Raw genomic sequence first — 25,099 nt, forward strand, 5'->3', positions numbered from 1 at the left:
CCTCTTCTGACTCGACCCAGCCCCCACGGCCCCGGCCTCCCGCGCAGCCACACCGGGCTCCCTCTCTGTAATCAGACCCTCCTTAGCCCCAGGGCCTCGGCACAGGCCCAGGGCTCTTTCTAGACTTCCTCTGCCGTCAAGTTGCAGTTTACATGGTCCCTCCCCAGAAAGGCCCTCAGACCACCCTGCTAAACAAGGCCGGGGCAGGGTCCCCACGTGACGGCGAGAGCCACAGTCTCTGCCATCTGGTCCTGGCCCTCAGGCCCCAGGAGCCAAGCTTCCCTCTCCTCAAAGCCCCCTTGACCTTACCCTGGGGTACTTCTCCTCCTCAGGCCCCTCTGTCTCCTGCACGACCTCCTGGGGATGTGCTCGGAGTCCCCGAGAATGAGGGGTCTGTGTCCCCAGCACCCAGCACCAGGCCGACGCTTGGGTCCTCAGAAATGCTTTATTGGGCAGCAGGGGGCCAGGGCCAGAGAGCCCCATGGCCAGCATGGTGAATGTCCGGGGCCAGTGCCTCCAGCGAGGTCACCCCCTGCCCTCCTGGCTGGGCTCCTGAGGGTGTGGTGGCCGGGGTGGCCCCTCTGAGGCCCACAGAATCCACCTGGGCTGCCCCACCCCGACGTGTCCACAGGAGAGTTGGCCAGGCCAGGGCAGCTCAGACGAAGGTGGCGTGGTGCGCGCTGGCCTTGGGCTTGGCAGGCTCACCTGGGACGGGGCTCAGGCCAGGGAGGTCTGACGTAGGAGGCCCACCACTGGCCTGCGACCTCCCAGGGCCAGCCCGTGCCCCCGCTACGCCACCATCCCGCCCGGGCGCCGAGTCAGTTACAAGATCCACGTCGATGATTCTGTTGACCGGGAGGCCTTGGCTGCCATGGGTCCCACTTCCTGTCACAAGGAGAAGAGAAGCTGTCACTTGCCTGGCCTGGCCCTGGGCCCCCGGAACCCACCCGCTACCCCAAAGGCCCCTGCACAGACACTGGGCATGGGACAGGTTCCTGAAATACCCCAAACACATCCCAGAGGCAGCTGGCCTCCCGCTGTGGGCCTCCGGGCTGGGGCAGGTACGCCCAGGGGAGGTGCAGTGTTCCCAGAGCCCTCTGCAGAACACCTGCCACCAAGTGGGGGAGCCGACCCACTCAGAAACCCCACCACCCTGCTTCCCCACTGTAGCTCAGGAACAGAGCTGGGCCCCCGGCGGAGCCCCCGCCCCAATTGCCCCCCTAATTCCTCCTGGGGGCATCCTCAGGGCCCACCCCCAGGCCGAGGGCCCATCTTCAAGGGCCACCCCCAGGGGGCTGAGCACTAGGGTTCAGTTCCAGATAGGCTGGACCCTCTTGGCCTCGTGGAACGGGCCCTGAGCCCTGCGTCTGCTGCCCATCCCACCCTACCAGGCTGGCCACCTGCTCGCCCACCTGGCTCGCTGCCTCGGCACCGTCCTCATCGCACACACCCTGCTCTGGGCCTGCCTGTCATGTCCCCTCCCCCTCCATCCCTGACCCCCCTACTGAGGCCCCTCTTTCCGGCTGGTCAGTGACTCTTGCCCCACTTCTGGCTCCAATGCCCTCTCCAGCCCCAGGAGATCCTGGCTGCCTGAACCGGCCTTGGAAGCTTCTAGACCCAACGCGGGTAGGCCATCTCCTTGCCAGCACCCCCAGGAGGCCTCCCTACCCAGGGCATCACTGCTCTGCCACATCTGGTGACCTCCACGTGGATCCCTGGAGGACACAGTCGTGTCTACGCCAGGGTGGAGTCCCCAGGAGCCAAGGAAGGGTGGGGCCAAGGAAAGTGAACGGTGCACGCAGAGTGGCTGGGCTCACGCGCTGCCCGGAGCTCCATGGCAGGACCCCAGGGCCTGGGCAGGGGCAGTGAAGCCCCCCGGGCTGGGAGAGCCCAGCCCTTCCCCGCCCAGTGACCCCACCCCCCCATCTGTACAGTGGGGGTGACGTTACCGACCCGCCCAGTGACCCCACCTCCCCATCTGTACAGTGGGGGTGACGTTGCCGACCCGCCCAGTGACCCCACCCCCCATCTTTAAGTGGGGGTGACGTTACCGACCCGCCCAGTGACCCCACCCCCGCATCTGTACAGTGGGGGTGACGTTACCGACCCAGAGGAGCGGGCTTTGGGGGCAGGTTCCTGCGTGCCCAGCGTCTCTCCCACGCAGGGTCCAGGAGCTCCCTTCCTCAGTGAGCCTGGGGCTGAGGCCCTGAGACAGTCACATCTATGCCAAGGTGGAGACCTTGAGGCGCCTATGGGGTGGCAGGGGCACCAGGCCTGGGCCCACAGCAGACAGACTGCAGGAAGAGCCAGCCCCTGGCAGATGAGAACCAGGGACAGGGGGTCCCTGCTACCAACTGCTGCCCTCCGCAGGTGACCCGAAGGCCTGGGAAGGTGAAGACCCTCCCCGATCTACAGTTCTGAGGTCCCTGAAATGGCCGCAGGGTCCTTGCTGCCCCAGCGGCTCCGTGGCCACCAAGGTCCCCAACCCCAGTGTGCCCCTCCTCACCCTCACTCCAAGCTTCAGGAAGCAGCCTCCATGAGGCACCTGTGAACAAGTTCGGGCTGCGGGAAGAAGGTGTGGCTCCCCCCTTCAGCATGCCCAGCCCGTCCTCTTGAACAGGTCCCAGCAGTGGCCCCAGAGGCCCTCATTCTGGCCTCGATGCAGCAGCCCAGCCAGTGTGTGGGAGCTGCGTGGGGCCTGTGTGTCTTAGCCAGGCCCGGTGGAGATGCCATCTGGGGGTGCACGGGTGCATGTGGAGCAGCTGAGACTAGAAACTTCTCCCAGTCAGGCCTCTGCTCATTCAGCAAGTGTCCTACTAGGTTCTGCCAGGGCTAGGAGCTAGCCCTGCCCCCAGGGGACAAGGGGACAGCTCTGCCCATCTCCTTCTTGTCACCAGGTCCCCATGGCTCCGGATGCCATGCTGCAGGGCTGGGAGATATCAGGTGTGGGTAGAAGCAGGGGTTTGCCCCCCCTCGCCGGTCAATACCATGGGCATTTGGGCATTTGCCTGGAGTGTTCACAGGGCTCTGAAGGGGCCTGCAACCCCACACATGTCCAGAAGCCCGGCTCTACCCCGCCAGCCCCACATGGACAGATGGGAGGACAGGCCCCTGTGGGCCCCAGGAAGCTAGCATGCTCAGGACGGGATCAACACTTGTTTCTGGAGACAGGACAGCCCTGTACGGACCAAGGATGTCCACGTTACAAGGAGGGGGCCACAGCCAGGCCCTTCCTGCCTGCGGGACCCAGCCTCGCCCTCCTGTGCAGGGCAGCCAGCCCCAGGCCTGTGACTCAGCCGCCTGACCCAGCCCTGAGCAGCGCGCAGCCTCACCACCCGCATGCCAGGGCCTGCCCGGGGAGCACCTTCCTGCCCAGCATTTCCCTGGCAGGGATGGCAACACAGAGGACCCAGCAGAGCCTGCGCCGCCTCCAGAGGGGCCTGGCCTCCTGGTCTAACTCCTGGTGCTGCATCTCCAAACATCCAGACCTGAGGCCACACTGGGATCTTGTTCCCTGTCGCTTGGGCCACCTGTGAACCTCTCCACTCCCTGGCACCCCACGGCTCCCTGCCCTCTGCTGGCTGGTCCTGCCGGCTCCGACTGTGCTGTCCAGCCTTCCCGGGAGGGGGTCCTGCTGGAGGCCCCACAAGATGCAGCAGGAAGGCCCCTCTTTCCGCATGGGCGGGCCCCTCACCGGCTGCCGGTCGCCCCCAGGCCTCCCAGACACTTGTCCGTGAATGTCTCTGTGCCAGCCACTGCCAGCTGCTCTGGCCTAGGCCTGGGGCAGGACCCCGCCCCACCCTGGTCCTCAAGGCTGCGTCAGGAACCCTGGCAGGCACAGCGGGAGCAGGGACACGGCCTGAGCCCTCCCAGGCTCTCCTTCCAGACCCAGGCCTGGCACCTATCCCACTGCCCTTCCTCCCCCCAGAGGGACCCCGTCCCCCAGGCACTTTGCTCAGCCTCTGCCTCCATGCCCCAAATCATCTGTGCTGCCAAGCGCAGCCACCTCCTCTCTTAAGCCTCCCCAGCGCCCCTTGCAAGCTCGCAGGGCACAAGGACACCCAGGCATGGCTGAGCCGGCTCACACTGAGAACATGGCAGGAAGAGGGGAGCAAGGGGAGCCAGAGGCTGGGACCCCACAATCCACTCTGGCTCCCAAGGCCCCTTCCCTTCCCAGCCTTACCCCGACAGCACACCCCACGGACTCCTGCCGAGGCCTGTGCACTCTGCTGATGGGCCCCCATGGGAAAGAGAGCCCCCCAAGAACCCTAGTTCCAGTGTGACCCCCCCCCAAGGTCCCCCTGTCCATGTGGGTCCCCAGCCAGGATCATGACTGTGTGTGACGGGCTGGGGCTGGGATTGAGCTCCTCAAATATTTGCTGGGCATTGGCGAGGGAGTGGACAGCGCCCAGCAGGGTGCACAGTGTGGTGAGCGGGGAACAGGGGAGTGGGGCTGACTCAGGGCACAGGAGTGCATGTGGCAGACCCCAGGGAGGGGCTTCAGGCTGGAGCTCCAGCAGTGCCAGCTGAGATGGGCACAGGGGGCCAGTCCTGGAGGGAACGTGGGGCTGGGCCAGGTCACAGTCACTTGCACCTTCAAGAGACTTCCACTCTGCAGGACCTGGCTGGAATTCAGGTGGAAGGCAGCCACTTCAGGGGAGGAGGGGGGCAACCTAGGGTGGCTTGTGGTGGGATCCAGGAGGATCACGTGTCACAACCAGGCTGGGGGCTGTGGAGGAGGGCCCAGGCCAGCTGGTCAGTTCAGGAAGCGCCTGGGGAGCCATGGAGCTGGGCAGGAGCCAGGAGGTGCTCTGGGGAGAGGGGGCTCTGGGGAGAGAGGGCTCTGGGGAGAGGGGGCTTTGGAGAGGCACCTAGCAGATGCCCTCAGCAGCTTTGCAGGCCTGGGCCCGGTGGCAGGCTCCCGGGGCTGTGTCCCCAAGAAAGCCAGCGCTCTCAATCCACATTAGAGTGAGGGGGTCTAAGCTGCATCTGTTCCTGCGGAGGGCTGGGCACAGGAGCTGCCGAGGAGGCCTCTCTCACAGGAGTGGCTCTGGACAGAGCAGGAGCCAGGTGGGGCTGCATCCTCATCCGGGCCTCAGCAGGTACAACACAGTGGCCATGCCACGGGGGGTACTTTCACCCCCAGGGTGAGGGGGCGTGACCTCACTTCCAGGCTGCAGAAGCCCCGGCAGGCAAGCATCGCACACCTAGCGGGTGGCTGAGCTCCGGGCGCCCTGAGAGCAGCCACTGGGCCCAAATGTGTCCCTTGGGGACACTGGCAGCTGTGACACTGGGGCCTCCAGGTTGAGTGACCCCTGCCCCCATCCAGTGAGCTGCCCCAGGGGACCCCAGCCCCAGGACAGCTATGAGGGGACCCCTCCTGGGGCGATGCCTAGCATCTCCCTGCCGGCAGGTGGAGTCCGTCCTCTTGGGACGTCTGCCCCAGGAGCTCAGCCAGGCCATGGGGCTGGGCACTCAGCCTTACCAAAGGGGCTGGGAGGAGCCACTGGCCTCCAGCCCCCAGCCAGGACCCCTGACTGTCACCTTGCAGCCAGCTGGGCAGCAGTGAGACCACCCAGCTCCCGGGCTTTCTGTTGGAAACCAAGCAGATCTAGTTAAGGCGGCAACTGGGAATTATTACCAACGCAACTGTAAGAACCCGTTTTAAGACGGCACGTACGGAAGGAGCACGGCGTTGGAAACTCGGGGGTGGGTGCACGCAACCTTTTGAATGCCTGTCTCCTTTGTGAAAATACAAAGCGCAGACGTCTGCTTCAGTGCAGGGGTGGAAGATGACTGCTAAAGGCGGGACACAGCAGTGCTGGAGGGACAGCTGCTCCCTCCCCACGAAAACAGAAGGTGAGCATTTTCGAGGGCCCCTGTGTCAAGACACAGATATGCACAAAACATGTGCCATGCAGACACATGGCAGGTGCACACACTGACACATGCCACACGAACACACACCAGGCGTGCACGCACACGGGCATATCTGCCTGACACACTGGTATGGTTTGGCTCTATGTCCCCACCCAGATCTCACCATGAACTGTGATGATCCCCAGGTATCAAGGGTGGGACCAGGTGGAGGTGACTGGATCATGGGGGTGGTTCCCCCCATGCTGTTTTCATGACAGTGAGTGAGTCTCAGGAGAGCTGATGGTTCTGTAAGCGTCTGGCATTTCCTCTGCTGGCTCCCTTACTCTCTCCTGCTGCCCTGTGAAGAGGTGCCTTCTGCCATGACTAAGTTTCCTGAAGCCTCCCCAGCCATGCAGAACTGTGAGTCAATTATACCTCTTTTCTTTATAAATGACCCAGTCTCGGGTATTTCTTCATAGCAGCATGAGAATGGCCTCATACACACAGCACCGTGTGGACACATGCACAACCCTGCCAGCGTGCCCTGCAGCCTCATGAGGGGTCTGGCACTTCTCCCGCTTGCAGCCTCTGTTGTGTGTGTCAGGCAGCTAAAGCTCAGGGCCATTAGATTGGGTGGCCAGGCAGCAAGTGGCCAAAGGGAAAGGAGACCCACCCACACGCCTCCGGCGATCAGACATGCATGGGGGCACTGGCCAGCCTGCAGGGCCTGACAGGTCTCGGTGCATGGTGCTGGGGCTAGACAGACGGGGTGGAGTGCCGCGTGGCGTGTGGCGCTAGGGCTAGAAGCATGGGGTGGTGCAGTGCATAGATACTGAGGCTAGACGGGCGTGGTGGAGCACCATGTGACGCTGGGGCTAGAACAGGGTGGCATGGCACTTGGTGCTGGGGCTAGGATGGTGTGGTGTGGCATGTGGCACTGGGGCTAGGGCGGTGGCACAGTGCGTGGCACTGAGGGTGGAATGGCAGGGGGGCATGGCACAGCTCTGTGGAGACTCCCCCTACCTCAGGGCTGTTGCTGGCAGCCCCCACGCGTAGCCGGCATGCTGCCCACCGTGGCAATGGGGAGGGCAGGAGCCCGTGGGCTTGGCTGCACCTCCTGTTGTGTTTCTCACCCCGGATGCTGGGTCCAGGGCGGCTGCCACATTGTGAGGAAGCATCCCACAGCAACGGTCAGCGGCGGAGAGCGTGACCCGGGATGACCCCCAAGCTCCTAAACCCTGACAATGGACGGGTCAGCACTCAGTCCAGGCTCGCCCCGGCCCACAGATGTGAAAGAGGTTCCGTCAGGCCACCATGGCGTTCACAGCCTGTTTCCTTTGCCGCCATGGGCAGGTGAACTCTCCAATACAGAGAATCCCATTAGAGTGGGGGTTCCAGAAAGCAAGCTGCACAGAGCAGTTTCCGTCCCAAGGCCCCCCAGCAGGCTGAAGCCAACATCACCAGGAAGACTGGGCAGGTCCTCAGCAGTTGTCCTGTGTTGCCACGGACAGGCATGTGGAGGACACACACCTAGGACCTATGGCCAAAGCCACTCCCACCTCCTTCTCCCCCTACATGGGTCTGTCTTGCCCTCCCAGGCAGCCTGATACGCCACACCTGTGCACAGAGCCAACCACAGCCCCAGGGCTGCGGGGTCGGGGTGTGGGTGCGGGACTGCAGCCCGAAGGCCAGCAGACCAGCTCATCTCAGCACCCGCCACAGGGCTACCAGCTCTTCTGCTGTCCCGCCGCACGGCTATGCTGCTGGGAGCACACTAGGTGCTCAAGAGTTCTGTTCAGTGGATGGTATACTTTTAAAAGCCAGTAGATTACGGTAAATCCACTTAATCTCCTAAAAATGTGTGATATTTCCCCTAGATTAAAATACTTTTATTATTTTCTAAAGTGGAAACAAAGTTTCAAATGAGAAAGAAAAGTTGTAAGCCAGTCCAGTGATGATGTCCAGAATTTATTACTCCTGGAAGAACAGACTCAAAACGCAGGTGAGAGCCACCACATGGGTGTCCACCAAGACGGATGGAGGGGGACTCAGGCCAGGGGTGGAGCTGCAGAGTGGCACCGGTGGGCACGCTGGGCACCTCAGGCTTTCTTATCCAGGCGTGTCCTGGCTGGGAAAGGGGCCAGGGAGCCCCTCCCATGCCACACGTGGCCTCCAAAGGCCCAGATATGTACAGATCTACAGACATGCACTCCCTGGTCCCCCGACGAGGTCCAGGCTACAGGTCTGACAAGACCAAACCCCGTGGCCGGCCTCTCACTGCCATCAGCATCCTGGACCAGGGCGCAGGACAGAGAGGCACTCCCATCGCCCCCAGCAGCAAACCACAGCAGAGGCGTCCACGCACCCCGAGCACGCTCCATGACACGCACCCTGAGCGGCTCCTCTCTCCAGGGGATGGCCACGCAGGCCACAGAGGCCACGGCCCTCGGACCCCTGCAAACACTGTTCCCTACCGGCTGCTGGGAGCCTCGCCTCAGTTTCTGGTATTTGTGGCTCACGGAAACATCCGCGCTGCCAGGCCATCCTGTTCACCTTCACACTCACTGAATCCCCTGCTTCCTTTGAGAAATGCCCGTGACACCCGCGGTCAGGGAGCCCTGCTGACGTCACCTCCGCTCCCGAGAACCCACACCACCTGCCACGGGGGCTGCCGGTGGGTCCCAGCTGCACTCTCAAGGCTCTTCCGAGAACGGGCCTGTGTCTGGGAGCCCTCTCCTGCTATGAACACAGGGGCCTTCACTTTCTCACTCAAGACAAATGCTATTTTTTCCAGTCTTGAGACCGAAACACTAAAAATGATAGCTGTCCAGATTTGGAAAGGAATGCCTCCATTTTCGGAAACCCCCAGGCCTCACCCAGGGTGTTCCCAGACCTGGCTGCAGGCACTGCCACGCATCATTCCTGCAAGAGCCTCTCGGGACACCAGATGCCTGCCCGGAGGGCCTCGGGGGGACCATCCTGACAGACACTGGCCTGGGGCCCCATGAGCCCATCCCTTCCAAGAGGGCCAAGGAAGTCCCCAACCAGCAAACAGTGGCAGCTGGGGGCCCACTGTCCTTTCTGACTGGAAGCTGAGCAGACCACGCTGACGGGGCCAAGGTGGAGGGATCAGAACCTGGAGGTACCTGGTCTGGAAGGTCCTGGCACGTCCTGGGGGGCAGAGGGAGGCGGCAGCAAGCTGCTGTTGGGGCTGCTGATGTCCCCCTCCCCCATCAGGGTCAGCTCGGCCACGTGCTCATCCTCCACTGTCTGGATGCCCCCGGCCTCCACTTCCTGAGACTGCCTCTTCCAGATCTGCGCAGTGCCCTCCTGTGCAAGGGAGACGGGGGACTGGGCAGTGCAGAAGGGCCCGCTGGGAGACTTCTGCCCAGGGGGAGTCGTCCCGGGAGGTCCAGGGGGGCTGGGGGCTGAGCCCGGGCTGGTGGACGGGCTGTCGCTGCTCTCCTGGGCTGGCTCCCACTGCTCGCTGGGCTGGGAGGCGCTCTCCCGGCCGTTGCCTGTGGCGCTTCTCTTGCTAAAGCCCTTGGCCACAGCAGCTGAAGTGGGGAGGGTGAGTTCTGTGGAACCAGGAGGTAAACGGAGGAACTCTGGCAACACCAGGTCTTCCTTCCTTAGCAGCCCACGTTGGTCATCTGCTCTGTTGCTCTGAGCTTTGGAAATAAGCTCAAAAAACTCTATTGGAAGAAAACCCAGAGTGACCGTGTTTTAGAGAGTTTCACATTAATGCCCATCACAGCAGAACATTCTAGAAAGCTCTCATCCTGGGCTGTCCTAATGCCCTATCAGCTGTGGGTCAACAAGAGCCCTTTTCCGTCCACACTATCTTCCCACAGACAGCAGAAGGGACAGCCCTGGGGCTTCTAGCACACTCTGTCTTCAGGAGTCTGAAAAAGCTGTGTACTCCCTGAAAACCACGCTGTGTGAGGTCCAGACTTGAACAAACGAGACACTCGACTCAACACGGTTATGCGCTGATGCTGAGTGGGAAACTGTGGGACTCTATGGCCTGGGCTTTCAATTTAACACTTGGGGCCCTCTGAGGACTGGCCCCCTTCTCCGGTTGGTCAGCGTCTGAGGCACCCCCACCGAGTCCCAGCTGCAGCTGCAGTCCTCAAAGTCGGGAGCAGAATTAACCCAAGGAAGGGAGGAGAGGAAGGCCTGAGACGGGTGGTCTGGGAAGGGGCACCCTCAAATCCACGCCTGCCTCTCGGGGTCACTGCCTCTGGGCAGAGGGTGGTCCTCCCAGGCCTAGGGCAGAGGGGGCAACACGTGCTCTCCCTCTCCCTGCTGAAGCTCCACAGCCCCGAGGGGCCAGGACAGGTGCCCCGGGCCTCCCACTGCCCAGCCACTGCGGGGACCTGCAGGCATCTCCAGCTTCTTCACTGGCTCCTCCAGAACTCTCCTTTTCTTACCTGGGCTGGGTTTTCTAGTGTCGCAGGCCCCAAGACCACCATTCCAGGGAGATGGCATCTAAACTGGGCTTTCTCTAGCATTGGAATTACGCTCAGAGTTTTTAACAAGTATAAGGAATCTCAAATCTCCGACTTCACTGGTTCTCAGAAACATACAAGCTTCAAAGAGGGCGTGTGATTTACTTGTGCTTGGTGGCCAACAAAGGCTGGAGGTGTGTTTTAGTTTTACCGTGAGGTCAGACTCCACAGCCAGCTGTGACAAAGCCGTGACAAGCCAAGTGGACTGGCAAGTACGCCCTTGATGAAAATTCAGGTCACAGTGACAGCTGTTGGTTTTGATTCTGTTTTCAATGCTTCTCTTTGTTATAAACTTCTGGAGAAAAAGCAGCTTCAAGAAAGGACTCATCTCTCCATCTCAGTTTTCCAGTGTACCTGTTGTCTCTCCCGGAGGCCAGGGGTGTGCAGGCTGAGCTTCCTCACTGACCCCCGTGGCCAAGAGAGCTCAGCAAGCCCATGGTCCTTCCAGGCCAGTGTGCTTCACCTCCCCTCACCTGGGCTCCCAGCTCTACCTGGGGTGGACTCTCTAACGCTAACTGTGCCTCCAGCCATGCTGGGGACCCTGGCACAAGCCAGTGGTAGGGCCATAGGGAGAAGCCGGGGTGAGAGGGAGGCAGAGCCTGCGGGGGCCTCTGTCATCTCAGGGCAGACAGCGCTGCTCACACCGGCTGCCCCTGATGCCCTAGGAGGCCTGGCACTCAGTCTCAAAACTGGGGTTTCGGTGAAGTGATCCCGACAGCCCACAGACTGCCCCCAGGAGAAACATGTCTTCCAGGCCACAGGGACGGACCGCAGTCACCCAGATGCTGACAGCTCAGAGCAGATCTACTGACTATACTGGAAACTAACTGTGCATTTACTAAAAACGTGGAAGTTTTAAAAAGTTCACATACCCTCTGCTTCGTCCAAATTAATTTTCTGATATTTTTTTTTCCCAATCTTTGCAATAGATTCTTCTCTCTTTGAAAGCCGGGGATCCCTAGCATTTTTTCCATTTTCTCCTTTTATTTTAATAGAATTAGACTTGCCTAGTGTTCTTTCCTCTCCCTGCATTAGAAGGAAAGTCAAAGTTCTACTTTCATTGCAATACACGACAATATATCATTCATTAGTTAGAGAGTAGAAGGCTCTATGAAATAGATTGCATTGATAGAGAATTTACATGCATTGCAGAAAAACCATTGCAATGATAAAGATTACAAACAAGAATAGCATTTAAGGCACAACCACTCCCACCTCAGAAGAAAAGAAAGCCAGTCCTTTACAGGCAAGAGGGAGCTGGGCATCGGCAGGGACGAGAGAGACCCCACCAAGGAGCGTGGGGGAGACACACAGTGATAAGCAGGCGGTGACGAAAGCACCAAGGCACTGCGCAGGGCAGGCAGGGGCCACAGCGAGAGGAGCGGGGCACAGGGTGGGCCAGGGTGGGGAATTACCGTAGCCGAGTGGTTTCTGGAGCTGGAATTTACAGCTATGTTCTGTTTCACTGGCACACCTTTCTGTTTATCTGTGGATGCTAAACATAAGACAGCTTTATGACTTCAGGGACTCGCAAATCCATCTGAATGTTTCGCAGACAGCCTGCTCCTACTGTCTCTGAGAGCAAAGCTGTAGAGAAGCCACAAGGCATCTGCTGCCCTTATTCACCATGCACAGCCCGGAGGGGAGGCCCCACGGGACAGGAGAGAGGGCCCGTCCTCCACGCGCACAGCCGGACTCCGTACATCTAACTAGGGACTTGCTGGAGGAATGATGTTGAAATGGAAAAGCTCATTTCATATACTATTTGGCATAAATATTCTCTAGAAAGTCAGAGTCTTATATTTATGACATATTTTCTTTCTCTTTTCTTTTTTTCTTTTTTTGAGACAGAGTCTCATTCTGTCTCCCAGGCTGGAGTGCAGTGGCACAATCTTGGCTCACTGCAACCCCCAACTCCCGGGTTCAAGCGATTCTCCTGCCTTAGCCTCCCATGTAGCTGGGATTACAGGCATGTGCCACCACGCCCAGCTAATTTTTGTATTTTTAATAGAGATGAGGTTTCACCATGCTGGCCAGGCTGGTTTCGAACTCCTGACCTCAGGTGATCTGCCCGCCTCGGCCTCCCAAAGTGCTGGGATTACAGACGTGAGCCACTGCGCCAGTCCGTGACATATTTTCAAATACAGCCTTTGCCCCATGTCAGGGCCACAGTCTGGCCTCTGCTGGCACCAATGGTCTCAAGCCCATTTCTGTGGCCCAGATGTGACTGGAGGAGTCGCGCTCCTGCCCCACATACAGCCCTACAAAAACGCTGAGCGCCAAGCTCCACCACAGGACTTGCCTGTACACAAACAGGCCCCGAGGCCCAGCAGGCCCTGGGCACAGAGGGTCAGCCAGGGCAGAGCTGCTGGCCGCCCTGCTGGGTTACACATGCTGTGCCTGCCCCACCTGACTGGGTGTCAGGGCCCGGGGCGAGGCTTTCCCTAGAGCAAAGGGTGGGCTGGGGGAAGGGTCTCTGCTTTGTGAGGAGTTGGGGAGGGGAGCAAGAGTTGGAGCTCCAGGGCTAATGGCCTCAGCGTTTGCTTCTGACTGGGACCCATGGCCCAGGTCTCCCTGGGTGGGGACAAGTGAGCCACATGCGCCCTGCGTGACATCATCAGGGCCAAAAACCTGAAAAGCAGAGGGGCAGCCCAATGTCACCTGAAGTGGCTCCTCACAAAGTGAGCTCTCTACCTAGAACATCTGCAGGTGGGTTTCCAGAAAGCGCTTTCCAAGACACACCTCCCTACGGCACCTGCACCTGCAGGCCCCAAGGCCATGCCTCTGCCTGTCCCTGGGGACAGCTACAAACAGGACCCACCCTCCTGGGTCTGAGTAACCTTCCTCACGCATGGTTCTCAGCAAGGGCTCTAAGGAGGGCCGGCTCCTGCGCTTCAGGATGAGGTGGGGGCCGGGCAACGAGCCCATCTCCGAAGGCTGCTGGCCGGACCCCAGCTTCCCCAGGGCAGGACGGTCATGACCAGGGCAACACGTGGGAAAGAGCTCTGTCGACCACCTGATTCCCTGCACACAAAGAACTGCAGAACCAGCCCAAATGGCCGAGCCTGCAGCCTCCGCTTTGCCAGGCAGAGCACAGCCGCCTACTGCCCTGGCTTCCTGTTTTGTGCCCGGAGGGAAGGGCGCCAGATCAGGGCACCGAGGAGGGACCGGGGGCCCAGACCATTTCTCTTTTGTGTACTGACTCCAAAGCCTCCCCCTCCCCTGAGCCAGCCCCACCTGCCCTCTCTCCTGCGCAAGCCCCATTCACCCTCTCCCCTGCACTGGCCCCGCTCGCCCTCTCCCCTATGCCAAGCCCACGGCCCCCTCCCATGCACTGGCCCCACCTGCCCCCTACCCTGTGCAGGCCCCACAGCCCCCTCCCCTGCGCTGGCCCCACTCACTCTCTACCCTGCGCAGGCGCCGCCCACCCCTTCTGCGCAAGCCCCACCCGCACCTCCCCTGCACTGGCCCCGCCTGCCCCCTCCCCTGCACTGGCCCCACTTACCCTCTCCCCATCCGCTGCGCTGGCCCTACTCACCCTTTCCTCTGGAAGGATCCTTCTCCTCCAAGACAACCCGCTGTCCATCCAGACTCGATATAGGGGCGCCAAGGTCCAGGGGCTCCTTCTCTCCACTCTAGGGCAGAGATGGGCACTGAATAATTTACCCAGACTGGAACTTCAGGGAACAGATGTGTGTGATCCCACCTGACTACACGACCGTCCTAGGCTCGACAGAGTCACGCAGGAGATGGCCCCGAGGTGAGGCCTGCCTGACTGAGGTACATGAGCTGGGACTGAGCCGGGCTCCTGACATGGGTAATGAACTCTGGACACCGTGGTTGGCCCTGGGGAGAAGTGCCCTGAGGAACTGAGTGGGCAGCGTCTCCCACACCAGCCCCTCCAAGGCCCAGGGGCAGGGTGACGTGTCAACAGCTGAAGCACCTTCACCCACATATCTAATGCTATCAAATGCGTATAAAATAGGAAGTAAAGCCCGTATGAGTCTCCACATTCCTCACAACCTGGATGGTGGCCTCCCTAAGAACCCACTCACTGACCCTCGGACACTTGAACACTGCTACGAGGGGAACACTGACCCTCGAAACTGCTATGAGGGGAATACTGAGAGCAGATGTTCCCCTTTGTAAACAAGGAAGCAAAGACAGACAACTTTAGGACCAGGTCTGAGGCTGAAATGAGCACCACTAGCCACAGGGCTGGAATTCTTGTCTCTGCATCAGAGCTCTCCTCTAGCAGAGAATCCGACTCTTCACCTGCCATAGTCACTGTTAAGAAAAGACATCTGAACGTGTTTGGCATTCACAATCTGTCAGTCGGGGAATGAAAGCCGTCCAATGCCAGGCGGGAGAGGCTCTAAGCTCCTGAAGGGGCCAGTCCGCTGGGCAGGCGTGGTGGGCCCTGCGGGGGAAGCAGAGGAGCCGCCCCAGGTCCCGCCTTCTCCACCACATTCGTGGGCACAGGGGGTCACAGAATTCACTGGAGAGGTCAGGAGAAAGCGTCCGTGGAAAAGCCACGTCCCAAACAACCCATTCCACACGAATCCTCCATAGCCCCCACGGCCCTAACCCTGCCTGGCCCAGAGCCCTCAGCAGCCGACGGCCACAGCTCACAGGAAAAGAGCCTGACAGCAGCCAGCCCTTCCACCCTGGCGCCCCCCAACCACGCCACGAGCATGCTGCCACGACCAACCCCATTTTACAGTCAGGGAAACTGTGACATACAGGGACTAAACAACTGCGTAGCGTCTCCACAGAGTCGGCCAGAGGGGCACACCTGGGAGCCAAGCCAGGTCTGTCTCCGACCAGCAGACTCCAGGATGGAGCCTGCAGTGCGGGGAAGAGGCTTCAGGTTACCCTCAGAGGTGGTGTCTGTAAATAATTTAATAGGTTCTTCTTGTTCACTTCAAAGCTCTTGAATAATTTTGAGTGTAGTTTCAGGGAAAATTAAAATCCTGAAAATACTGGAAATCATTGCCCCAATAAAGTTGACAAGGAAAGAAGACTAGGCGGACGCTGTGCCCCGAACCCCCATGCTCTGGAGCACACTCAGCGGGGCCCAGCTCTCCCTGTCTCGCATGGCCTGCCCAGTGCCTGCGGTCACCACCCCACGTGGTGTTTTCTTTCTTAACCCCATTCACATCATAATGGCGCAGCCTGGAAATGCCAGCTGAGTTCTTCCATTTACAAAGTGCAGGTGACAATCAGGACATCTCCATGTGACTGTGCACTGGGGGCATCAGCACAATACCCGGGCCCAGCAGGTGCGGTGGGGGCAGGGCCATCCTCACTCTCTTATCTGATCACATCTGCCAACAGCAGGGGATAGTCCAGGGTTGGTTTGTTTGTTTCTCATTTTGGCCTCCCTGGAGCAAAACCACATCTCAAATATCAATTCTTTTTGGAATGACCAAGGTACAAATAAACCATGATGGCTCCCAGTGCACAGAATGAGAACCGGGGATGGCAGAGGCTGTGTCCTCTCCTCCAAGGGGGACAACCAGATCGGGGGAAGACACCGCTTCTTGCTGTGCCCTCTTCAGTGAACAACACAGAGGCTGCCAAAGGGAACAGACAGTGCCTGCGGTGACGACGCCCGGGCCCCGTGCAACACTCACCAGCCTCACCAGCAGGCCACTGAGGTCCAGGCCGTACTTGGCCACCACGGGCCGCAGCACCTCCGTGACGGGCTTCGTGGGCTTGGCCTTGAGTCCCACTGACCGGTTAATTGGAACAAGATCCAGCCTGGTGGGGGATGAAAAAATTCACTACAAACTCATGTCAGCCCTCATTAGCTCAGTCTCATAAGCAGAACTACAGCACAGCCCCAGGCCACCCTCGAGGCCTTGGTGTGCCCCCCAGTTCAGCCCCAGATGATGAGAACGTGCCTTCCTCCACGTGGGAAAAGTCAAGCCAAGTAAGGGCCGTTGCCGCCTCCTCCCGGGACAGCAGCACCCTGCAGAGCAGCCTACAGAGAGCACTCCTGCCCCTCCCTCTCGGCATCTTAGGGGGCTGGGCTCACCAGGCCAGGGCAGTCCCTATTCACGGGACAGGGAGGAGAGGGCCCCTCTCACCCCCAGGCTTATAGGGGAGGCTGCCTCATGTGGGCCTCCACCCCCCACCCCCCACACCGACACCCCATCGTAGCCCAGCATGGAGCATCCACAGGCTACCCGCTAAGTGCAGAGACCAGCAGGTGGTGGGCACACGGGGTTGGCTCTGGGAGCCTCAGGTGAATGACAGCGATCTTCCTCTTACCGAAACAAGGTACGCTTTTCTAGGCGCAGGTCCCTTGACTCCAAGATGCTACTGTCTTGGTGCAGCACCAGAGGCTGAGGAACAAAGAGACCAGAATCAACGTGGGCACAGCAGGCAGCCCCCGAAAGGCAGAACAATGTGCCCCAGGCACACAGCTGTGCAGAGCAAAAGAGCAGCTTCGGAAACAGCCATCGAAAGAAAGCGATCATTCTCCACACCAACCTAGCACCCGCATGCAAAGTGAAGCGATCGCTCTTTCCACACCAACCTAGCACCCACATGCAAAGTGCTCCCAGCAGATAGCTCAGTTCAGATAATCCGGCCTCCACCCCAGGTGCTGTTGTAATGAGGAGCGCAGGAGGGGGCAGCCTGAGGACTCTGACAAAGCTGGGGACCAGGGAGCGGGGAGGTCATGGCCTGAGGGCAGCGCGAAGGTTAGGCGGGCCCAGTACCTTGTCCCCGCCCACCAGGAAGAGGTCCGCGGCTGCCCCGTTGATGCCATGCCGCTCACAGAGTCCGGACAGGATGTCTTTGATGGAGAAGCCCGCCCTGACAGCCACCACGCAGGATGTCCCATCTGGGAGGTGAATGCAGCAGTGCTTGGTGGCCTTGTCCTTCTCAGGTGCCAAAGTCCTGCAGGCCTCCGACTGGAGAGCGGGGAGACAAGCAGCCGTGAGGGAACCAGTGTCACAGGGGTGCGGGGCACCTCCCGGAGCAGCCCAGCTGGCCCAGGCCGCACGTGCTGGGGAGGCTGGCGCCCTGCCACTGTCCCACCTGCAGCTCCCCAGGTGCACACATCTCAGGCTCAGTCCACACGGCCTGAGGCGCTGGGTTTTGTGAGTTAACACAGGAGAGCGGTCATCATTCTCTCAGCTCTGGGCCTCACTGGCCATCGTGCTCAGGACAGCACGGGCCCTGGCGCAGCTCTGCTCAGAAGGCACATTTGGGCTTCTCCACCCAGAAGCAGGGCCGTCCTGCGGGGCCCACTGAAGCTGCCCTGTGAGGACCACTCCCTCCTGGGGCTCTGGGTTCCAGTACCCTATCCTCTCTCTACACAGCTCCCCGTGCACGTCCTACCAATGGAAACCTTGCCTGGACTGTGACTTCGTCAGCACTGCCTTCCGGTAGTCTGAGGTCTCTTTTCCCTGAGCATTATTTCAGGAAACTAGTTTGTACAGCGGTAGGCTGGCTGCACAAATGGTCCCAACCATCCCCTTCCCTGTATCTGTGCCCTTCATAATACGGCTTTGTGGCTCCTCCCATGAAGAGGTGGAGTCAGCCCCAGCCCAGACCTGGGTGGGCAGAAGGAATGGCTCCAAGCCTGGGCCTCCGGAGGCCGTCCTGCTCTGCTCACTGTCAGGGTCCCTAGACGGCTGTGGGACGGGGTGAACCGGCCTCTGCTGAGTGAGGCGAACGAAGGGTCCTGTCAGTGCTCCTTCCCCAGCCAAGGGCCAGCCATGCAACTGAGGGCCTCCGGGACCAGCCAGCTGGCTCATGTGCCAGGTAACCAGAAACACAGGGGAAGGCCGGCCAGAATGGGCAGAACCACCAAGCCGACCCAGAGACTCAGCACAGCGGTAATTGTTTTCAGCCTCTGAGTTTGGGGGTGGGGAGGTATTAGGCAACAAGAGCTAACTGATACCTGGTAAATCCTTACAGCTTTCAGTGTTACTTGGAACAACTGAAGAAGAAATTATATTCTACATTCATTCCTGCCTGGAAATTTCAAATGACTAGGATGCTGGCAACCAGCGAGGTTTTCCAAAATTCCCATCAAACAACATCTAACGAGCTCACGAGTCCTGCCTGAGCCTGCTCATCTCCCTCATCTGCTGGAAACTGGGGCCAGGACGAGCACCAGCCAAGCAGTGAGCAGGCGTGAGAGGGTGTGGGTGAGACAGGCGGCCCGCAGGCAGAGGGGCAAATCCTGCAGTGTGGGAGTGGGTGGGCTGCTCACGCGCTGAGACGGAGAGCCTGCTCTCGACGCCTTCTGTTGATTCTTAGTGGGAGTTCACAAAAACTAAATTACAACAAAAAGACTTAAGAAAGAAATCCAAAGATACTTTGAGTTCCCTCCCTCGTATAACTAATAGTTTTTCATGCCCTCTCAGGAGCCCTAGGCTGGGGGACCATGAGGCCGGGGCCTGATGGGGCTCTGGGCCACTCTGCACTTTGCCACTGTGCCTGGGCCGGCCCCTGAGCCTCGTCCCCCAGCTTTACAAAGTGAATGCTGCGTTTTGTAAACACAGGTTTCCATGAGAGAGAGGTGTCATCAATCAGCCGGTGGGGACAGCCCTGAGGCCTGTGGGATGAGGGGAGACAGTGACTCACCAGGTCCAGGCTCCCCGCAGAGGACACAGAGCCCTGAGACTCTCGGCGACATAGGCCTCCATTGGCATGCAGGGCGTCTTGACGGGGAAACACAGTGACTCACGTCAATCAGAATCCTGTTTATTTGGTCACATCTCCCAACCCTCTGCCCCCTTTAGGCTGAGCAGACAGACGCCAGGAAGCCCCCACCCCCACCCCTCCCCTATCAGGCACCACCTCGCCTCGCCTGGTGGAGACAAGTCACATGTGTCTTCCTAACCCTGGAAGCCAGTCAGGGACCAACATGGCTCTACCCACCACACAGCAGAGATGCCACTCTCTGCCCTATCCACGGCCACATCCTGGCTCCAAAACATGCTTGGCTCATGGCAGGTACCCAATAAGTCACATCAGTACATGCAGTTACACAGCACGGACCCAGGTGCACATCCTGGCCAGGGCCTTTCCTCCATTCCATCTGGAGCTTTCATCCCCAAATGTAGTTTCTGGGCCTAACTGGAAACCCCCAGCTGTGGCAACAGCCAGCGCTCTCAGCCGGATGCAGCCTCCAGACCCACTCGGTCCATGTCCTTTTCCTCTGACGTCCTGACATGAACCATAATGAAGTGTCAATTCTCACCAACCTCAACTAACGATATTCTTAGGCTAATCTACAAATCATGAAAATTCTGACACAGAAAGGACTTTTCAAACAGCACCTGCTCCCAAACCACGCCGCTGCGCATGGGCTCTGGGGCCTGAGGTGAGAGGGGAAGGTACCTCCCAGATGCACTGGCCTCCAGACTGTGGCCACCTTCCACAGGAACAGATGCCCAGGCCACATCCTGGGCCAAGATCAGAATGTGTTAGTTCTGGGAGTGCCTGCATCTGGGTTTTATTTTTTTGGTTTGCTTTGTGTTTTTTAGAGACAGAGCATTGCTGTGTCCCCCAGGCTGGAGTGCAGTGGCACAATCATAGCTCACTGCAGCCTCCAACTCCAAGACGCAAGCAATTTTCTTCCCACCTCAGCCTCCCCAATAGCTAGGACAACAGATGCGCCACCACACTTGGCTAATTTTTAATTTATTTTTGTAGAGATGAGTGTCTTGCTGTGTTGCCCAGGCTGGTATTGAACTCCTAGGTTCAAATGATCCTCACACCTTGCCCCCCACGTCAAAGCATTGGGATTTAAAGGCATGAGCCACTGTGCCCCGCTGCTATCAAGGTTTGGTTTTATTTATTTATTTATTTTTTGAGACAGTCTTAGCTCTGTCACACAAACTGGAGTGTAGTTCTTGGCTCACTGCAACCTCTGCCTCCCGGGTTCAAGCGATTCTCATGCCTCAGCCTCCCGAGTAACTGGGACTGAAAGTGCCCATCATCACACTCAGCTAATTTTTTTTTTCTTTTTTTGAGACGGAGTCTCATTCTGTTGCCCAGGCTGGAGTTCAATGGCACAATCTCAGCTCACTGCAACCTCCGCCTCCCGGGTTCAAGTAATTCTCCTGCCTCAGCCACCCGAGTAGCTGGGATTACAGGCATGCGCCATCACATCTGGCTAATTTTTGTATTTTTAGTGGAGATGGGGTTTCACCATGTTGACCAGGCTGGTCTCAAACTTCTGACCTCAGTTGATCTGCCCACCTCAGCCTCCCAAAGTGCTGGGATTACAGGCATGAGCCACTGTGCCGGGCCCCTAATTTTTTTTTTTTTTTTTGTATTTTTAGTAGAGCCTTACCATGTCGCCTAGGCTGGTCACCAACTCCTGAGCTCAGGCAATCCGCCCACCTTGGCCTCCCAAAGTGCTGGGATTATAGGCGTGAGCTCCCACGCCCGGCTCTATCAAGGTTTTAAAAGCCCTTTGCGGATCTGCCAGGTATGGGGATGGGCACGAGTGGATGGACTGTCTGAAGCAAACACTCCCATCTCCCAGGTACTCGGGAGGCCTGGCCACACCTAATAACGTAGTGTCCATCTCCCAGGTGGCCTCCGACAAAGGTGAACTCTACAACTCTCAGCTGCCTTTGCTTGGAGAAGAGCACCTCACAGCATGGCCGGAAACTCAGGGCTGCCCACGTCAAGCCCTCACCAGTGCCTCCTTCAGCGCCCCGGGAACAATGCTCCCCCCTGCAGGTGGGGAGCAGCCATGCACAAATGTTTGGCATTGCAGGGCACACACAGGAGCCACAGGGCACCCTGCTCACCTGCCTCCACTAGGGCCAGGCCGGCTGGTGCTAGCGCAATCACCTCACTGCCTGATTTAAACTTGGAGACCACAGGCTTAGTGCCAGTCCCCTGCCTTCAGGCAGGACACTAATTCCTGAAAACTAATCCCTTTCCCAAAAATCTCTAGAGAAGAAAATCTTCCCAGTTCTCCCCTGTGTGCTTTTCAGCCCTGGTACAGAACAGCCTCATCTTCGCCAGCCTTCAGCATGGGCATCTCCATGCCCTCTGCCCTGCCGCCCGCCAACACCACCCGGCTGGTGTCTGGAGCTCGGCCAGGAGCCGCCAAGGGCCCTGCGGCCCCACCCTGGGAGCCGTCTCTCTGCCTAATTTTTGTTACAGGAAGTCTCAGACGTGCAAAGAGAAAAAAGGGACAGAGCACCCAGAATGGGCAGCCCCCAATATCCAATACCAATCTTAACTTGAAAAATGCTCACTACTCCAACTATGCTACTACATTTTAAAAAACCACACACACGTAAAAGGCACATGGACCCTGACATCTACCTAGGAAAAAGCCTCAGCAGAGAACCAAGCTGCCACTGGGGGAGACGCCCAATAGCACATTTGTGTGTTCCTATTTTTACTTCATTGTATTTTCCAAATTTTCTACCAAAAGCACCTATTACTTTGACAGCGAAAAGCAGGGGAGGACACAGATGTTCAGCTGCCACCGTGTGGGGTAGGCCTGAGGTAGGCATGGGCTGGAACGTATTGAGCCCTTTTCTCTGGCAGATTCTGGAGCAGCCCTGCTGCCCTCTGGCTGGCTGACAGGTCGTGTCCCCAGACACAGCGGCATTCCTTATTCATTCAGAGAAGCCTCCTCGACCCGCCCACAGGGCCTCTCACTGCACACATGGCCCAAGGTCACCGCCAACCCCCAGAGCAGCACCGGGACGGGGACGCGGCTGCCTGGCCTGGACACCGCAGCCCAAGAGCCACCCCACAAACCGTCTGCGTGGTCCCCGTGCTCCCTCTTCTTCTGGGACCTCCCGGTGCTCCTGGTCCGTGACCATGAGAAAAACGCGCCTTTCCGCTTCTTCTCGCTGTCCTCATCCCCCACCTCTTCGTTCAGGGATCGGCCGGATTTTGATTTTCCACTTAACTGTCATCAAATGGAAACCTTGGTTAAAACAATGTGAAGTTATCTTTCTATTACATTAAGTGCAAAGGAGGCAATACTGAGCTGTAGATACAAGCACTCTATGGGATGGTATCACTTATACAGGTCATGGTGTGGCCCTGACAGGACTCCAGAAACAGCAGCTGGAACTTTCCAGCATGCAGCGTCACCCACACTGGTGAAGACGGCGACAGGGCCTCTTTTCACTTCCCACAGAACAGCTCTCAGCTGATGACACACAACCCACAGGGGCGTGAGGCCAGCCTCGGGGTGGTCACCTTTTTTGGTGTGGACACACTGGAGTGGTCTGAACCGAGGCTGTGCTTAGAAGCCGGGCTGCTGGGGACCTGCTGCGAGTCCGGGAGTGCGCGGCCCTCCACTTCCGCCAGGATGCATTCCTGGTACAGCGGGGACTTCAGAAAGCGAGTGTAGCTATCAAACTTCATGAGATTGAAGATCTGGGGAGAAGACGTAAGGCAGGACAGTCACAGGAGGGACCCGGACACGCAGCCTCAGGCGCAAGGCTGCTTGGCGACCTGTAGGCAACCACTGGCTCTGTCCTGAAAGGCCATCGTTTCAGTCCATTTTCCCCCGCCAGCCCTGAGGGTACTTAAGAGTTATTTCCAGTGTGCCTCTATATCTGAGTCTTCTTTCTCATAACGAACCAGCCTTTATCACTCTTAAAATTAGTGAATTCTGACAACTTACAGAAGCCATCAGCACGAGCAGACTCCAGAGAACTTTTATTTTGTTAAATAAGATTAAAACCAAAAGCAACTAGAAATCTAACAGCAGACTGCTTTGAAAATGCCACCCTATGCTTCTGTGAATGTGACTCATGTGCCACAGCTCCCACGGCCTGGGGTTACCTGGAGCTGCTGCTCCTTGAACATGTCCGGGTGAGGTGCGCGGAGAACATCGTCTGCTAGCTGGGCCTGGCTGTCGATGTTGACCGGGGTGGTGGCTTTGCTGCAGAGAAACTTACTGAAAATCTCCCGGGCCCTGTAGGAAAGCTGACAGGAAAGGCACCTGAGCAGCCCAGCACGGCTTCCTCTCCCTGCACTCCTGCTGCCTGCCAAGGCCCGGCACGCCCGGGCACTAGAGATGTATTCTCACGAGCCCCAGTAAATACCTCTTGCTTGAATGAATGAATGAATGAATGAATGAATGAATAAATAAATAAATAAATAAATGAATGAATGAATGAATGAATGAAAGTGCGGCCAGAGTGCAGCAGCACTGCACAGGCTCCTCTACGATTGTTTAAATGGATACTTAAAGTGTCCCAAAGACCCGGGCGATGCTAGCCCAGCAGCAGCTGCGCAGGCAATACTGCCATGTGTCGACACACGCCTGGTCTTGGCAAGGTGGGAGTGCAGGAGAGCAGCGCCCTCTGAGCATGGGGAGCAGATGAAAGCAGCCCCGGAGCCTGGAAGCAGGGCCACAGGCCGACTGAGGAAACAGCAGCCAGGCCAGGCCAAGGCGTCTCTCTCAGGCTTCTCCTGCAACTCCCACGAGGCGCAGGAGGAGAAGCTGTGAAACCATGGCCTGGGATGCCCTCCTGCCTCCCATTTGCTTTCAAATTCCCCTAAATACACGTTCCTTCCTCAGAATTCCAGCACACTGAAAGACAACCCATCTGCTGGTGAAAGCTGTGGCTGAGGGCGTTTATACAAACCAGGTTTAGGCAAAATTAAATATCATGTATATTTTAAAAATTTATTCTGAAAAAGAAATGATTTTTTTCAAGCCACATGAAAATATTTTAGCATCTACTTTCCAATTGCTCTAGATGCTCCCTGCACCGAGACAGCCTCGAATGAGGCCACACGGCCCTATCACACGCCGCCCTCTCACACGCTGCTCTCTCACACACCCCTCTCACACACCCCTCTCACACACCCCTCTCACACACCCCTCTCACACACCCCTCTCACGCCCCTCACACGCCCCTCTCACACACACCCTCCCCACCCCCACACCCTCTCACACGTCCTCTCACATCCCCTCTCATACCCTCTCACCACCCCCACACCCCACTCCACCAAATTTCCCCTCATACACCACCTTCCACACACCCCCGACACTACCTCTTACACCCCCCTACACCGCCCTCACCACACTCACACACCCTCCACACCACCTTCACACCACCTCTCACGCCATCCCTCTTAAACCCTCTACCCCCCCTCACACCCCTCACAGCTCTCTCCCCCCAACACCCTCACACACCGCCTCTCACCATCTAGCCCCACACTTCCCGAGCGTGGACTTACCTCCTTTTTGTCATGTGCAGGAACATGGTTAAAATATTCACAGGCCTGCCAGAATAAAATGTTTTCTTCACTGAATTCTTTCCTCAGAAAATCCTAAGAAAGACACCATTTATTAACATTGGCACAGGGTCCTCCTTTTTCCTACTTCCCCTTCTACAGAAACCACGGGGTCACCAGCTGCTCAGGGAGCTGCCCGAGGGCCTGGAGAGAAACCTCATCGCTGCCCAGCACTTTAGGGAACCGCGCTGCTGCTTCCAGCTGTGTCCCCAAAAGGGAAACATCTCTTTGAAGGGCTGGCAGCAGGCACCTGGCTTCTTAATGCACACAGGAAGCTCCAGTGCTGCAGGCTGCAGAGAGACCCCAGGAGACAGCGGAAGGCCGGGACGCTCCCTGGGGGCAGAACCAGGGGCAGGATTCCACCCACCCTCCTCTGAGCTCTTGAGAGGGGGGCGGTCCAGGGAGGGGAGACCCCTGCCACGGGGCTGCTCAGGGCCCGCGGGGCGCCGCTGTCACTAGGGCGG

The 25,099-nt window shown here is 58.4% G+C and overlaps 1 protein-coding gene across 9 annotated transcripts in view; it reads right to left on the bottom strand.

Moving 5' to 3' along the window:
* Window positions 1–426: 426 nt before the first annotated feature.
* The window catches only part of RGS12 (regulator of G protein signaling 12), a 144,963-nt gene continuing 120,290 nt past the window's right edge, over window positions 427–25,099 (bottom strand). For 5 of the 9 annotated variants that reach the window (XM_058430176.1, XM_058430174.1, XM_032135465.2 and 2 more), the window contains 13 exons: window positions 24,579–24,671; window positions 23,172–23,315; window positions 22,581–22,760; window positions 22,131–22,284; window positions 18,978–19,054; window positions 17,099–17,293; window positions 16,647–16,720; window positions 16,007–16,133; window positions 13,909–14,005; window positions 11,786–11,865; window positions 11,243–11,396; window positions 9,006–9,554; window positions 439–885 (listed from right to left, as the gene is read on the bottom strand). In XM_058430176.1, the coding sequence (XP_058286159.1) occupies window positions 656–885; window positions 9,006–9,554; window positions 11,243–11,396; window positions 11,786–11,865; window positions 13,909–14,005; window positions 16,007–16,133; window positions 16,647–16,720; window positions 17,099–17,293; window positions 18,978–19,054; window positions 22,131–22,284; window positions 22,581–22,760; window positions 23,172–23,195 (1,941 nt within the window). In that variant the 5' untranslated portion in view covers window positions 23,196–23,315; window positions 24,579–24,671 and the 3' untranslated portion in view covers window positions 439–655. Of the gene's footprint in view, window positions 886–9,005; window positions 9,555–11,242; window positions 11,397–11,785; window positions 11,866–13,908; window positions 14,006–16,006; window positions 16,134–16,646; window positions 16,721–17,098; window positions 17,294–18,977; window positions 19,055–22,130; window positions 22,285–22,580; window positions 22,761–23,171; window positions 23,316–24,578; window positions 24,672–25,099 lie in introns of those variants that run through there. The other 4 variants (XM_058430173.1, XM_032135461.2, XM_032135463.2 and 1 more) reach the window with 2 other exon arrangements.

The sequence above is a fragment of the Hylobates moloch genome, unplaced genomic scaffold, assembly GCF_009828535.3.
Source record: "Hylobates moloch isolate HMO894 unplaced genomic scaffold, HMol_V3 SCAFFOLD_17, whole genome shotgun sequence".
Lineage (NCBI taxonomy): Eukaryota > Metazoa > Chordata > Mammalia > Primates > Hylobatidae > Hylobates > Hylobates moloch.